This window comes from Protopterus annectens, chromosome 2.part2 (assembly GCF_019279795.1).
Source record: "Protopterus annectens isolate FY-2018-M chromosome 2.part2, PAN1.0, whole genome shotgun sequence".
Classification (NCBI taxonomy): Eukaryota; Metazoa; Chordata; order Ceratodontiformes; family Protopteridae; genus Protopterus; species Protopterus annectens.
The window spans coordinates 345,826,252-345,842,572 of NC_056730.1; the positions used below are offsets into that span (position 1 = coordinate 345,826,252).

At 38.5% G+C, this 16,321-nt stretch overlaps 1 protein-coding gene across 1 annotated transcript in view; it reads left to right on the forward strand.

Annotated features, from left to right (window-relative positions):
- Window positions 1-16,321, forward strand: part of COL19A1 (collagen type XIX alpha 1 chain) — a gene marked incomplete in the record, with an annotated part of 3,251,042 nt that overhangs the window by 2,136,453 nt on the left and 1,098,268 nt on the right. Inside the window, 1 exon segment of the mRNA XM_044063894.1 lies at window positions 943-968. Within this exon segment, the coding sequence (XP_043919829.1) occupies window positions 943-968 (26 nt within the window).

Genomic DNA, 16,321 nt, shown 5'->3' on the forward strand with positions numbered 1-16,321 from the left:
CAGCCACATACTGCAGTATAAGGATTTTTTTGTTAATATAAATCTTTATTTTAGAGTGGTGGCTTTCATCAGAAACAGTTACTGCTTCATTCAGCAGCATGCAACATTCAGCTGCCTTTAATACATATAACTGATACTCGGGTGACTTGACACCTGTAGTAAAGAGTGAGTTTGCAATGAAAGGTGCTCCCTGGCCTTTTTTTGTGCGTGTGTGTGTGTGTGTGTGTGTGTGTGTGTGTGTGTGTGTGTGTGTGTGTGTGTGTGTGTGGGTGGGGGGGTGGTATTGCTTTTAAGCATGTACCATATTGCAGTACTGACTATATATTCATGTTGCATTTATACTAACACCACAGTTTTAGTCTGGAACAATAACCTTGTTGTTCCGCAACATGTGCTGAGTTGGAAGTTAATTGTCTAGGTCAGGGTTTAGCAGGGCATTACTCCTGAACATAACATTTGTTCAAGCTCCACTTTATAGTAAGATACTATGCTACTTTCTTGTGTGTGGACAAAATACTAATTGACTATCTACTTCAACTACTACTGTTAAATTTAGTGTAGAATTGTTACCTTTCATGTGCACCATTTTTTTAGGCGAGAATTTTCAAGGCAAATTACATCATTAATCAATGCAAAGGATTGGGCTTCAAATTCTATGGCTTGAGTGACTTGTACAATTTTAGTTATTTCTATAAAGTTTTTCAAACATATTCATTTATTTCAGCAGCATTTGGAGAAAAGTCAATAAATAATTCTTACCCCAAAACTGAAAGACATTTGCCATTTTCATATTTCTTCACAGTCTAAATTGTGTAAATTTATTCTTTTTCAGAACCAAACACAATCCTAAAATAAGTTATATGTCTGTACATACTGTTCATTTTGTTTAACAGCATTTTTTTAATTCTCTACAGGGGCTTCCTGGAGGAGGAGGAGGAGGAGATGAAAAGGCTTCTCAAGGTGAAAAGGTAGGCAATAATGAATCTAAATTGATAATCAGACTGAGATATTTAAAACAGTGAAAGGATAAGATTGCAGATTGGATCAAAATTGTAGTTTCAAATATATGTATAAACTCTGTATTTTGTGTAGAACATGTGGTATCTTTTTTTCAAACTTGTTCAGCATTTATTCTATATAATATATGCATGGCTTTCAAGAAAGGCACACAGTTGATGTTGTACATGCAGCACCAAAATGGACAAGCTGAAATACTCAAGGCACAAGTCCCTGTCCTTGTACAAAAAAGCAAACAATATATATATATATATATATATATATATATATATATATATATATATATAATTGCAAAAGTGAAATCCTGCAAAGTGGTTTATAATTTACATATGTCTCCTACCATTGTGGACCTAGCAGTTGGCTATTTATTATTTAAACTCAGAATGTTTTTTGTTTGTTTGTTTGTTTAGAAGTAGACATATAAAACAAGTCAGTTATGTTACAGCTTTAATAGTTATAAACTCCAAATCTCCAGTAGAGCCACACTATACCAATAAAGGCAGTCCCAACACTATCAAAGAAAATATCTAGCCCAGTTCAAAAGTAAGAAGGTTTATTCCACATCAAAATCTGCACAGTGTAAAACAGTACAACAGGTGTTGGTACCTTGTGGCTCTACTGGAGATTTGGAGTTCATTGTTTTTTCCTACATTCTCCAGAATTCCACAGTGTTTGGTTACAGTTGAAACAGCTGCAAGGAGTGGGTGTTACTCTATGATTTATTCATAAATAGCCAATTCTGATCTAGAAACTTGAATCCAAAAGGAATGAATGCACACAGCAGGAGGTATTAAATCTTGTATAACTCCCATCTCTATTAGGTATTATAGCTTTTATAAAATACCAAAATCTTTTCTTTATAAATGTTGGTATGTTGTATGTGTTCTGAACATGCCCATTCCTATAGGATTCAGTATTACGACATAATGAAATAAACTGCAGACTACTAATAGATTTGGCATCTAGTGCTTCCTTACCTATTAATGAGTTGAATAAGTCTTATATAATTCTTGCCATCTTGTGGATTTTCTTTTAATTATGTTTTCTTGTATAAGAAATTTTGCATCCATTTTGACTTTGTTTGCAAGTACTGAGCATCTCTTGTTGTGTGCTTCAGTACTTCCTGTTCAGGTGTCCTTTATAGGAATGTGAGTGGGTCCTTTTGCTTTGGGTGCTGTTTCATTACTCTGGATTTGTTTTTATTGTGTACAGACTTCACTTTATTACAGTGAATTCCTTTCATTTTGAATGTGTGCTATGATGTACATCAGAAGTTATGCATTGCTTAACTAACCTCAGAGATGTGGAGTATTAACTTTCCCTGTCAATCATGCTTTAAAGATACTTCACTGATGGTTTGAACAGCAAACTTCCTCTCACGGTAGAATTTAAATTAACCATCCTTATAATCTGCACAACATTGTTTTGTATACAAAGAGGCAAACTGAATGAAACACATTTTCATTTCAAGCAGTACAGCCTAGGATCAAAATTTTCAGATGGCTGTTTTACTGGAATGTTTTTTGTTCTATACTATGAACATTTAGTTAGGTTCACTAATACTTTGTGTGTGTGTGTGTGTGTGTGTGTGTGTGTGTGTGTGTGTGTGTGTGTATATAATTAATTGAACACATTGCATACATTTTTCCTGTGTTTTGCAAGGGGCTAACTCCTCTGCACCCCACACATGATAGACAGTATCCTCTGCACCTGCAGTAAATTAACTAATCTCAGAGAATGCACAATACTGCAGAAAAGTAAAACTCCCTAACATCTGTATTCCGCAGTCTTGCTACTGTCAACACACTGCTGAATTACTCTTCCATCAATGTACATGGTGTTTGATCACTTTGATTTGAATAACATGTACTCAACAGTGCTGCCATTTGACTGCCAAGAGAGAGAAGATAACTATACACACACATGCACACACACACACACACACACACACACACATATATATATATATATATATATATATATATATATGTGTGTGTGTGTGTGTGTGTGTGTGTGTGTGTGTGTGTGTGTGTGTGTGTGTGTGTGTGTGTGTGTGTGTGCGTGTGCGTGCGTGCGTGTGTGTGTGTGTGTGTGTGTGTGTCTGCGTCAATGTATATGCATTTATATCAGTAACAGCTTATCATCTTTTATCCAAGTAAGCCTACCCTGTATAAGCCTCTCTTCAGGGGCAACTTAGGAGTTCTGTTTGATTTAGTCATGAATCAGCAAACTAAATGCTGGGGGTGTCAACAAATGGACCACAGGGTGAAGCCCATTACTGACTCACAACCTGCACTTTCTACATTAAACTGCCAGAGTTGTTAATATATCCCACAAAGTGAGTTTCCACATCCTTCAAGTATTAGTGATTTCCTCTGTATAGTGTTATCAAATGAAGGTGGCTGCTTGAAGAATTTAAGCATAAACTGGATTTTGAATTGTCTTCCAGTCTAGGTTATAGTGGTGTTTGATCCAGCATCCAAGGTATTTCTCACGACACCTTTGATAATATTACTTTAAGTGAAGAACTTGTTATTACAGGTAGCAAGCTTTTAATCCTGTATCTTGTTTTACACATTATGATTTCCATGACATGGTGTTGATGGCCTTTAGAAAGAGCTGTGAAACATGATGATTCTATGAGTAAAAACAAGTACAGAAATAAGTCTTTTGAGACGGAACAAAACATCTGCAGAAAACTTACTTGATTCTGTTAGTCTCTGGTGGTATATTTCCCATTTCTAGACCTGAAATCCAATAAACACAAATTATCTTATGTCACATTTACACTCTCCTTTCAACATTCCCCATGTAACCTGACATTTTTGTTAACCTTAAACAGTTCTTGTTAATCTAACAGAAAGCCTCTAACAATAAAAATCACTTGTTTAAAGAAATGCAACAATCACCATTCTGGTGTTTACCAATATTCTTTTAAGAAAGGTATAACTCTGGATCAGAGACAAAACATTTCTGATAAACTTATAAGGCACACTAGCTTGTGGAAAATGATTAGTATTGTCTGCAGCGGTTTCTTTGACCATGATTCAGGACACTGGACAGCGTCAAAACCTGGAAGTTACGATCCATGCAAATTGCTTTGTCAGAGGTAAGAACCATGACACAAATTGTTGCCTTTATGAAAGTGTCACAAAGTGATACTGCCTCTTAAAGTACAGCCTGTTTGCTCTCTCAAAGGATCGTAAATACCTCAGTCAAGATGAATATCTATTAATGCTACAGAGAAATGAGATAGATATTCACTGGATTACCCGTTCTTAAAGAAAGAATGCATGTCACAGCTTTCACGATCCATTTCATTTACAACAAAATGTATTATTTGTACTGCAGTAGCTGTGGCAGAATGCATGCAGGTTACATTGTCTTCACAGTTAACTAAAAGAAAATGAAAGACTGACTCACCCATGCTTCAATAAAAGAGAAAAAACATACAGTTAGTTTATATTATGTTAGACAGTATAAACAATTCAGTTTATTGACTGGTTACATATAAATGTGGCTAAATATGCCTTGCTCTTATGCAACCATTTTTCATTAGATAATGTGCTGTGTAGTACTAGTTATTTTACTTAGTGTAATAAATTCAATAAAGATGACATTTCGTTTAGCTTTAATAAATAAATCTATCATATCACAGATGAGGGAAGGCCTTAAACCTAAGCATAAGTGTATGTCATTAAGGCATGCTTCTGTGTTACTCTGTGATTTATTTTGATCAAGATTGATAGAAACTACATACATGTGTGTTGTTCCGTCTGGTGGTGCACTCCAGTGATGTTGTTGTTGTTGTGTCTTTCGGCTTATCCCGGACAGGGGTCGCCACAGCGGAACTCCGGTCTACTAATGTTTGGTAGTGGATTTTTATGTAGCGAGTTACCAGCCCTGAAGCACAACCTTCAACGAAGGCATGCTCATTCACGCATGCCTCCACACAGAAGATGCTCTAGCTGAGAATCGAATGGGACAACATCTTGCTATGAGGCGACAACGCTACCGCAGCACCACTACTGCGGGTGATGCACTCCAGTGATAATTTTCAATATTTAACTATAGCAGTGCAATGCACATGGGTGCACAGTGAGGTGATGTGTTTATGCTTTATTGAGTTACATGTCAATATTCAACAATCAGTGATGTGGCACTCAGAGAATAAATCAATGGAAAATAAGAAAACTTAGTTATGATGTATACTCTGCCTTCTGTGGAAGGTTGGGCACTGGGCTGGCAACTTGATACTGTAAAACTCCAATGCCAATCATTCTGCAGACTGTTATTCAGCTGTGGTGACCCATAGTAGGAAAAGCCAAAAGGAAAAGAAGGAGAAGAAGCTATGTTGTATAGGGCACAATTATTTTGAGCAGTGAGACTGTGATACAGTATTCATACAGTGCACATGACTAGAACAAAACTATCAGATCTGTATGATTCTTACCCTATTGCCACTTAAAGATCTGATAGCCACAACATATACATGATACATGATTATACATGATTTTATTGCATATTTGTATATTTGGTAGATTCTTCTGGAACTGTGAACCTTTTCCAAAGGAGTCCTCATATACCATTTGTAAACTGGTCGAGATACAAGGTAGTCTGTCCGGCTTTAGGTTTGGCCTAGAATACTCTTACTAGAATAGTGAGGAGTGTGTGTGGCACAGTGTTGCAAAGTTTGTAAATGTAGACCTTGTGATGTGAAATAATTTACAGGGACTTAACACTGGCTACTAATTTACAAGACAGTTCACTTGACTCTGTGATTAGGCATCATTGAGAACATTGCAGAGAAATTTACTTTGTCAGATAATAAGCTAGAGATGTATCTAGAGGCAGCCAAATAGTCTAACAGTCAATGAAATTTGAAGGTTGGGAGGAGACTGAGAAAAAAAACATGCAGTAAAAAGTATAGAATGGCTTATGTGCTCCTAAAAGTTTAAAGTAAAACCGGAGAATGTAGCAGACTGGACATGAAAGGTGGATATATGCAACAGAACTGGAGGTATATCTGTAGTGAGTGTGACCCAGGACCAACTATATGCAGCCCAATGCAAGTTTTGCAAAGATGTGGTCTTTGAGACTTAATAAGAATGTTCTGCAGAGGATCTCTGTTAAGAATTCTTTATTGCAAGATGATATGGATTTCTGTTTAGGACATTTTAAAGAATCAACTCACATTAGTGGAAAGACAAATTTTGATAATAGCTTCAGTTTTTTTTTAATATATATGTATGTGAATTAGAGCAGGGTTTGGCAAAATGGTTAAGGATTATACAGATACAGAGTACAGGGTTTGATTCTGACCTATGGATATTGGTGAAGCTTGTTACAGTATGCAGACTGATAGCCTAGTATTTGCCTATAAATACACACGCACAAACACACATGTATAAATATATATGTATATATATATATATATATATATATATATATATATATATATATATATATATATATATATTAGATATAGATATATAGCTATATATATATTTATATATATATATATATATATATATATATATATATATATGGATTCACTTTATAACCTCGAAATGCTGAAATATAATTTCAGTATCTCAAGACTATAAAACCGAATCCACAAAACACCGACAAACAAAAACGAAACCACATAACCGAAAACACCGCACACACTACATACAACACAACACCCACATCACAACATAAACAAAAAAACAACACATATACACAACTCACACACATATAAGCAGGGGGGCAAGCCCCCAGCACCCCTATAGGGGCTGTGCCCCCACACCCCCTACTTATATATACTAACTCCGAGATCGCACAAACACAACATAAAAACTCACTCACACACGCACATTCTCCAATCCCTCACACATACTGTAACTCCCACTCAAAACCCTTACAAAACACTCACTTACCTGACATAACACCTACATCCAAACACACACCGCACCAACAAAACACAAACCCGACATTACATAGCACAACTTTATAACGCGAATCGACATATTTTCGACATACGTCAAATTCGCGATTATGAACGTTCGCTATTTTTAACATTCGACTTTATGGCTTCGAGATACTGAAATTCGACATTTCAGTATTTCGATGTTATAAAGTGAACCCATACATATATATATATATATATATATATATATATATATATATATATATATATATATATATGTAGATAAATGAAGCTTGATAGATACATTTTATATATATATATATATATATACACACACACACACACACAGTAGATATAAAAAGTTTACACACCCTGTCACCCTTATGGTGAGGATATTCAGTATGGTTGGGGAATTGTCTTTTCATCAACTTTGAAGGGACATTCAGTTCTTCGCAAGGTCACTGTTGTCCCATATTTTCTCCACTTTTTGATGACTGTCTTCACTCTGTTCCATGGTATATCCAATGCTGTGGAATTTTTTTTGTACCTTTCCCTGACTGATACCTTTCAAGAATGAGATCCCTTTGATGCTTTTTAAGCTCTCTGCGAACCATGGCTTTTGCTGTAGCAGACAGCTGAGTACATGTCATGAAAATCCTACTAGGACAGCTGCACTTTATTTGGGGTTAATCAGAGTCTCTTTAATTGATGGCAGGTGTATTCTCAAGAAGACTGAATGCTGTAATTAAATCAAAAGGTGCTTCAGCAAAGTATTAGTTTAAGGGTGTGCACACATGCAACCAGTTTATTGTACTTTTTTTATTTTTTATATTTTTTCCGGTAACAGATTTGTTTGTTTTTCAATTGAATTGCACAGGTTATAGGTCACATTAAAGGTGGGAAAAGTATTGAAATGATTTATTGTGGTCTCATTTTTTTATATCACAAAAACCTAGCATTTTAACAGCGGCATGTAAACTTTTTATATCTACTATATTTACAGTATTTATATGTTTGCGTGTATATATACACACACATACACATTGCTGACCATCAAGCCTCCCACAGTCAAACTAGGGCCCATCCATTTTCCCCACCATAGTAGATATCCTCACCATAAGGGTGACAATCAGCTAGAGAGGCCATCATTCAAGCAGCCATGAGTATAGTTTGTGTCGATAACAGCATCCCAGCAAGTGAGCTGTATTTTCTATGCCCTAAACTCTCTCTCTTGTGTCTCTGCCCATTCCAAGGTGCTTTGGTACTGGATGGCCACAGTCTGCCCCCATTACTCTAGGACAGGCACATCTATCCTCCAAGTGTCAGTTCCAGCAGATGACCAAGCCAATAATCGCACCAGTGTCATCAGGACCATTGGCAAGATGTTATCCCACTGCATCAACAAAGCTGACAAAATAACTTTAACCTTTATTTGATTAGAGTACCCATACCTAAAGCACTGAGCATACATTAAAAACAATAAATAAAGTAAGGCAAATAAACTCACAAATGACTTTTTAAAGACAAAAAAGGAAAACAACGTGCACAATTAGTTAATAAAATTTTTCCAGAATAAATTCTGTTTAAGGGATCTCCCAAATAAAGACTCAGACTTTCATGTCTGACTCTGGAAAGGTAGTCAGTTCCACAGTGCAGACAGCTTTTAAACAAATGAATGCTTGCCAGTGATGTTTTTTGTGTTTCACTGTTGCAGTCCTGGCTTGTGGGATTTCCTGCTGTGGAAGCCCTTGCCCAGTCTGACTACCAGAGTAAAAGTCTTCCCTCCTCCTATGACCAGTGGATGCACTTGACTGACGTCAATATGAAGAGGTATAAGTGGAGTCTGCCTACATCATTAACTCAGTTCTTTCTTGCCATTGGAGCCTGATTCAGACGAAGAAGTACATGCATTTGTTGGTACGTGCCAGAGTGAAAACTTCTAAAGCAAAATACCCCATTGGGGAACTTTTTCCTTTTCCAAACTGTCAGAAGAAGTTAACAACTGACTCCATTGTGGTAAAAAAATTTCCACACTGGGATTTTTAAACACTATGTGTTACTTGTTTAGCCCCTTCCCACGATGTCCCCAGTTGCCGTTTCTATGCCCAGTTCAACTGCAGAACTATTCGGTATATGGTAGACATTTTAGCTAGAGTCCCCTGAATCTCCACTTGGGATGGTGTCCTTTCTGCATCCTGATGTTGCTCTAACTAAAAACAAGAACCCTAAGCTCAGGCCTTCTGAACACAACCGTTCACCATCAGATCAGCCTGTCAGGGCTAGTTATCATTGAAGCTAGTGAGTTTGCAGTTCCATCCCACAATCGAGGTAGTGGAGAAGGCATCTACCTATACCCTTTCAGAAGACAGTATGCCATTGGAAGCCATAACACCATCAGCAGTCATTGATCTCCATTCATCAGATGGGTCTGAGACCATTTAGCAGGCCTCCACTTCTGGCGAACACAGCAACTACCATTATACCACAATGGTATTTAGGAGTTTGTGTTTCTGACACCCCCAGGCAAAAATTAAAACTGACTCCAAGGAAACCTTCTTATCCAGCTCTCAATCTCAAAAGGATGTGGTTAAATTGGCAGAGGACCTGCTTTCCCTGGTAAGGGGAAGACCCCCTGGGGAAAGGAAGAAAAGACACTATAAAATAATGACAATGTAAGAAAAATTATAAATAAATACAACTGCCACAGAAACAAATGACCTAAATTAAAATAAAACACCAAATTTATTGTCTCTAGTGCCTCAGCAAAAAAAAAAAAAAAAAAGAAAAGTTGCCTTCAAGGAGTAAAAGCGCACTGTGGTATCTCCCCATTTATACTATTAACATAATCTATATTAACTAATCTGTTTCCATTGAAAACCATTAATCAATTAATTACATATATCCAATTACATTCTTTGTTTAAACCATGTGGTATAAGTATGTTATATTTAAGTATATAAACAGTTTCCTTATACAACAATTTATCTTTAATATCCACATGTTCACCCACCACTATAGAAACATCATCCAAAATTCTGCTTATTAAAGAATCTGGGTTACTAGAATGAAATTCTTTAAAATGCACACCCAAAGGACTATCAAGGCATTGTCTCTTGATATTCTTGACGTGTTCTTGCATTTGCATCTTAAATTTCCTTTGTGTTTCCCCAATATAAAACAATTTACACGTGCACTTTAAAACATATATAACATTCTCAGAATTACATGAAAATTCTTTGTTAGAATAAAAACTCACACAATTTATTTTAGAAAAACTGTTTACAATATACTTGCAAATACAACACATTGTTCCTATTCCACATGAAACTGATTATAATTATATTTACAGGTAAATCACATTACTATAAACTAACATGTCAGATAAATTTCTTCCCCATTTATAAGAGATACAAGGAAATCTTCTTACCAAAATTAACATTTTCCCACTTTCAGATATCATTGTCCAGTAATACTTAAGGGACTTCACTAGCTGTTCAGTCAGTATGTTACATGTCACAAAAAATATTTCTTTAATCCCACTATATGGTCTATTAGGTTTATTAAAATTATATGTTGATGTCCATCTACACAGTGATCAGTTAGATCTCTGCCTATTATTTATTCTCCCAAACTTTCTCCTAAGTCGATCATTTTTAACTGTAGCTAATTACGTTTTGAACTTGAACTAAATCATAACCCCTTCAGGCAAACATATTTAAAGTATTTTGGATGTCCCTATCAAACAGCTCCTCCTTATTACAAAGTTTATCTACTCATTTCAATTCCCCAAAGGGAAGTGCAGAAATAAGGTGGGGGGATGACATCTACTACCATTTAAGAAGACATTACTATTATTACATTTTGTGTGTACTGAAGGTAAAATTTTGCCACATCCCAACCCCCCTCAAATCTCAACTGCCCTCTCTGTGGCAGTTGTATTTATAAGAAAATACACTATCCTTGATGTTCTTAATGAGCCCTTTGAAACAAGGCAAGACTTGGGCCATGAGGGCTCAACCCTTGAACTTGACCCTTCCTTGTCCCCTTTTCAGGAGATTGACTTGGAGGAAACCTTGCCTTCAGCCTGCCCTCCTGAGAATCTATCCTGTGGGAAACATTTCACTCCCTTGTGGAACATTTACATTTGGAAGATCAAGATTATAACCAAGTCAAGAAAAGAGTTAGGGAATTCCTCTACCTCCTAGAACTCAAATGCCTCTCAGTGCCTCCAGCTTTGCAGGTAGTTGATGATGCATTTCTAGAGTCCTCTTTGAGACCAGATTCCTTTCCCCTGCACCCAGAAAATCTGACAGTTTCTGCAGGATTATGGCTTCACATAAGCACCTTTTAAATAACCCTTCAGAAGATCCACAGATGTTTGGTCTGGGACTTCAGGGTTCCAGAACCAGCACACCCAAGAATTCCCTACCCAATGATATGCAAGGTAGAACCCTCAAAAGATCTGGCAAGGAAGTCTACACTTCTGCTACTCTATCTATGAAGGCATTGAACTGCCAGTTCCACTTAATAAAACAAGAGTCACTGCTGGAACAGATGAAGTAAAAACTTCTGACCACTGAAAATAAAGCCTTATCTCAAGAATTAATGGGCATTTGTAATGCCACTTCCCAACTGATCAACCATTTCTTGCACTGTTGGGTTGATGCTTTATAGGCTGCCTGCCGGGCTGCAGCCACTGGGTCTGTCATTAGGAGGCACAAATGGCTAAGAGAGCAAGACCTCCTGGAACATGTAAAGTCCAAAATTTTGGATGCTCCATTGGATACGGAGTCAGTCTTTGGCTCTAAAGCAGTAGCTATTCTCAAAGAGGTGGAGGGCAGGGCTAAGTCAAGGCAAACAACCAAATTCCTTGTGCAGGTTCAGCCCATATGTTTCAGCAAATACTAGACCACCAAGCTTGACCCTCTCCTTCCCGACCCACTACAGGCCAAGGGAAGGCCCACAGGGATAGGGATCACACTCAGCACCAGGAACTCATCCAAGATCACTCACCTTCCCCATCACCAGAAACCTGTTCTACTTAGGGCCCTGGGAGGGGGCAGTATTGATTTTCTTCCCAGAATGTAGCCTTCCCTTTCCTACTCCCCTCCCTCAGAAGAGAGAGAGAGAGAGAGAAAATGTCACTTTTTAAGCAATCTGTCCCTTTCTCTTTTCAGTCATATGACTTCTTTCTATCTTTTGCAGGGGGTTTAAACCTTCACCTCTCTTAACCTATGTCATATCCTATGGTTTGATAAAGGGACCTCAGTCCTCAAAATGTACTTCTTGTTTGCTCCCCATAGGGGATCTAGCTGAAGATTACTGGGCCCTTAGCAAGCTCCAATTTTTGACTAATTGCACCTTTCCCTTTTTGACTACATCAATGCACCCTCCCCCAGGACAGTAGCATAGCACTTAGCCACTAGCAAGGTGCAGTGTTTAGACCTAAGTTGCTTCACAGCACTCCAAAGACTTGACTTGGTATAATGGTTAAAGTTTTGATTCACTGACACAAGGTACAGAGTTTGTTTCTCACCTAGGGGAATGGAATTGGGGAGGCATAGATTGGCCTTCTAATCAGCTATGAACCCAAAATCTAAAGCCCACTGTCAAAAGTAAATTCAGTTCTAGATGAGACCCCTTTGGACTCTAACCTTCTTGCCTCAAGGCAAGGTGGCCCCACCTGACTTACAGTGTTCAATACATTACAGGCAGGCTGGGCATGTGACATAAATACTTGCAGCTTGGGAGGCAGACATTGAGGGATACGAGCTGTTCATGGGAAGATCATACTTCCTGGACAATGGGAATGGAAGTGACCCTAGAAGGAAGCAGTTTGTACACTAATGCCAAAGTAGATCACTCTTTGTGTAATGGACTCAGGGAAACATAACTTCATCTTTTGCAAATTAAATCTTCCTGCAGACAAGAATTTCTCCTCACTCTAGCCGGCTTGGCCTCTTTAGACGTTTCCATCCCCCTGCTCCCTAAGCTGAGATGCATATAGGGGGCCAACATCCTTCTGCCAGAAAAGGCTTATATCTGGCCTAAAAGGCATTTATGTTTGGTATACCTAGGACTTTCCTGTAATCTCAAGCCTCCCACTCTGTTAACAACAATCTCAAATACTGATTCTCCAAGGACCACTTCAGTTACTTTCTTACTGCTGTCACTGACATAAAGGAAATGAATAACCACTTGAACAATAGGAGCTTTGAGCAGCTCAAATGTCTTCCCAGCACAGAAATCAAACCCAAACCCAAAGGTGCTACTCATGGTCGCAGAAAATGATACACTCACATATGGCACAAAAATCAAGGGGGAAAACCCATCCCTACCCTTGTCTTCTAGCTTTGGGGGTAGATATACAGTGCCCCCCTACAGCTAATCCTATGGGATGGCACCAGTGCACTCAACTCATCCAGAGGGTGTTCTACCAACAAAGCAGATAAATCAGAAGCCTGCTTGTACCCTCAAAAAGCAGTTGCATTAGGAGATTCCTCTCATCATAGTCGAGGGATGAGGGACCCATAGATAGAACTCTTCATCACCAGGGAAAACACACAGTAGAGCTACAGACACCTTCTTATTCTCATAGACAATTCTTTTCAGTTAGGCTTTCATAACAATGCCCTTTTAGCCAAGAATACCCAGAAACCATAGAACAGCGGGACTTCCTAATAGCACCAGTTTGACCAATTCTACTTTCTTCTCCTTAGTCTTCTTGCTAACCCACTCCCAATAAGCTTGGAGCAATATTCTTACTCTGTTACCTGAGGTTACTCTCTCGGTGGGGGGGAACTGTCTCTGTGGCATCAGGTGCTAGTGCACTGACTTCACAGACAGAACTCAGGGGATCCAAGCATGATCCTGATAATACTCCCTGCCCCCAATGTCTATGCATTAGCTCATGCAGGACATCTTAACAAAAAGCCAGGTGGCCTAGCTTCAGAAAAGCCTGGGCAGTATAGTAAGAAGGTTTTCATACTGGGGGGGGGGCAGTTCTATCAGGACCCCAGCATGGCCAAGATCTCTGTTTTCTGGTCATATTCTTAAATCTTCTTTCTTTAGGCCTTTCTCACTCATCCTGCAAGGTTCAGGTTTCAGCTATTTCAGCCTACTTCCTTCATGCACACCTACCTTCACCCACCCTCTGGTAGGGCCTTCCACTAATGGCCCTCAGGAGACCTCATACACCATCTTGCTACCTAAACCTTGTCCTAGAAAAGATTTAATCTTCTGACATGGAACCATGCCTGCTTATTACCTATCTCTCCAATTAGGAAATCTCTGACTCTCTAGGTTCTCAGGCCTAGCCCTAACATCAAATCCAAGCTGTTGACTGATGCCCCCCATTTTCTAACCAGGCAGCTACCTCTCTTCTCTCCAGACCCTCAGTACAGAGGGAAGGGTACCCTACCTTTCACAAAACTTCCATAGGCTGTTACCCTACTACATGTCCACTATGAAACTCATCAGAGTTTTCTGATCAAAGGAATGTTACTACTGCTACTCTCAGTGTTGGAGATCCTGTATCTTGCAGGCCATTCCCAAAGGGATCTCACCCTCTCTTTCACAGTACCATCTTTCTAATTCATCAGGGAAAGATCTCTCCTGTGTCCATAAAAGCCCATTCCATTAGGGCAGGTGGTTCCTCTACTACCTCCATGAAGGGAGTACCTACCAAGAAAGAGAGAGGAGCCTGCCATCAGATCTCCTGTACCCTATTACACCAGACACTACCTCTCTTAGTATTCTTCTACTCCATTTAAATTTTTGCCTCTATTTCCTTTCAGAACCTCCCTTTCTCATCCTACTTCACCACCTCCCCTCTTTTAAGCTTTGAAAATCTTCCCATAAGTCAGGACTGCAACAGTGAAACATGAAGAACATAGTACAGTTGTGTACACTTACGATAAATGTAGATGTCTAATCTTCCATGGCAGGAAATCCCACAAGTCAGGACTGCAACAGTGAAGACACTCGGACATCTACATTTATGGTAAGTGTTCACAACTGTTCTTTCTGTAGTCATGTTCTATGAATGATCTCCCATCTCTCACCAGATAATCTTCTCACCTGCCTTCTAAACAGATATGAGGGGGTGAACTATAGTAAACACATTGGAACCATACCATATGTGCTACAAGAAGTTAATAAATAAGATTTTAGAAATTGCAGAAATTGTGGTCTGAAATTCAGATGTAACCTCGTTTAGATCTGTGACTGCATACCCAGGATGAATACTTCTTTATTTGCCATGTTTGTGGTGCTAATTCATTTCAGATATACAACCTAGTTAAGGAAAGTGCTCTTTTTTGGTATTTATGTTCTGTAAATGGCATTGGATGGTGCAGATGAACCCAAGCTTGTTTTCCTCACCACACTCTGTTTGCTACATCTCAAATACAATGGGAAAACTCCATTTCTCTGCTGGAAGGAGTGTCTCAAAGCTTAAACTCAAAAAAAAAAAAGATTAAAAGCATAAAAAAACATTACTGGTACTTTTACATAAGGAAATGTGTTAGAAGAAGGAGCTGGGCTACATATGGGCTTTAAATAGCTAATCCTGCCATAAAAAGATGCCAGGACATGTGTGGTATTCAGTAACAAAAAATAAAAGATGAAACAAACATACTTAAACAATAAGTCACAACATTAGCCATCAAACTTGAGGATTTAGCAAGCCAGTTCTGCACCAGTAGTCTGATACAGTTTGGATTACTCATGGGTGAAAAAATGCTCAACATGTTAAAATTTATTCTTTTGACTAAAGCTATTGGGCCATCTTGCCTTGGAAGTGAATGCATCATTAAACCTGCCAATCATACTTTGAAGCCTAACTCTGTCCAGAGAAAACTACCTGTCTGTCTGTTATCAAAGACTGGAACTACCATAAGAAAATGTATATCCTGTGTATGCTACACTCTACCAGAATTAATTGGGTAGTCATCCACTGAGGCTAAAACCCCAAAATTGTCCCTCTACCCATTGCAGTTCACCATTCGTGCCAACTGCACCTAACACAATCCAAGGGAGAAGACACTGGAGTGAGGCTGATTGCAAAGCATTAAATCTCTGAGCTCTGCTGTTGGGAATACAGGCATTCCCATTGGGTATGTTTGTATCTGTCTGGGCCTGACTGGGACATGCCCATTTGTTAAAAGATGAATCTGACATGGTTTGGCAAACTTGTTCAGATGGCAGTGACTGGATGATCGGTGATGCATGATATTTCACTCAGTAATTTGTGACTGCTCTTATCATAAACATGTTGTGCCAACATGATGATTTACGACAGTTTAAACATACTTTTGCTTTTACTGCATTGTGCTCCCTGTTACCAGGTTGCACCAGGATGCACTTTGTGGGTATGTGGTATGCGAGCCTTGC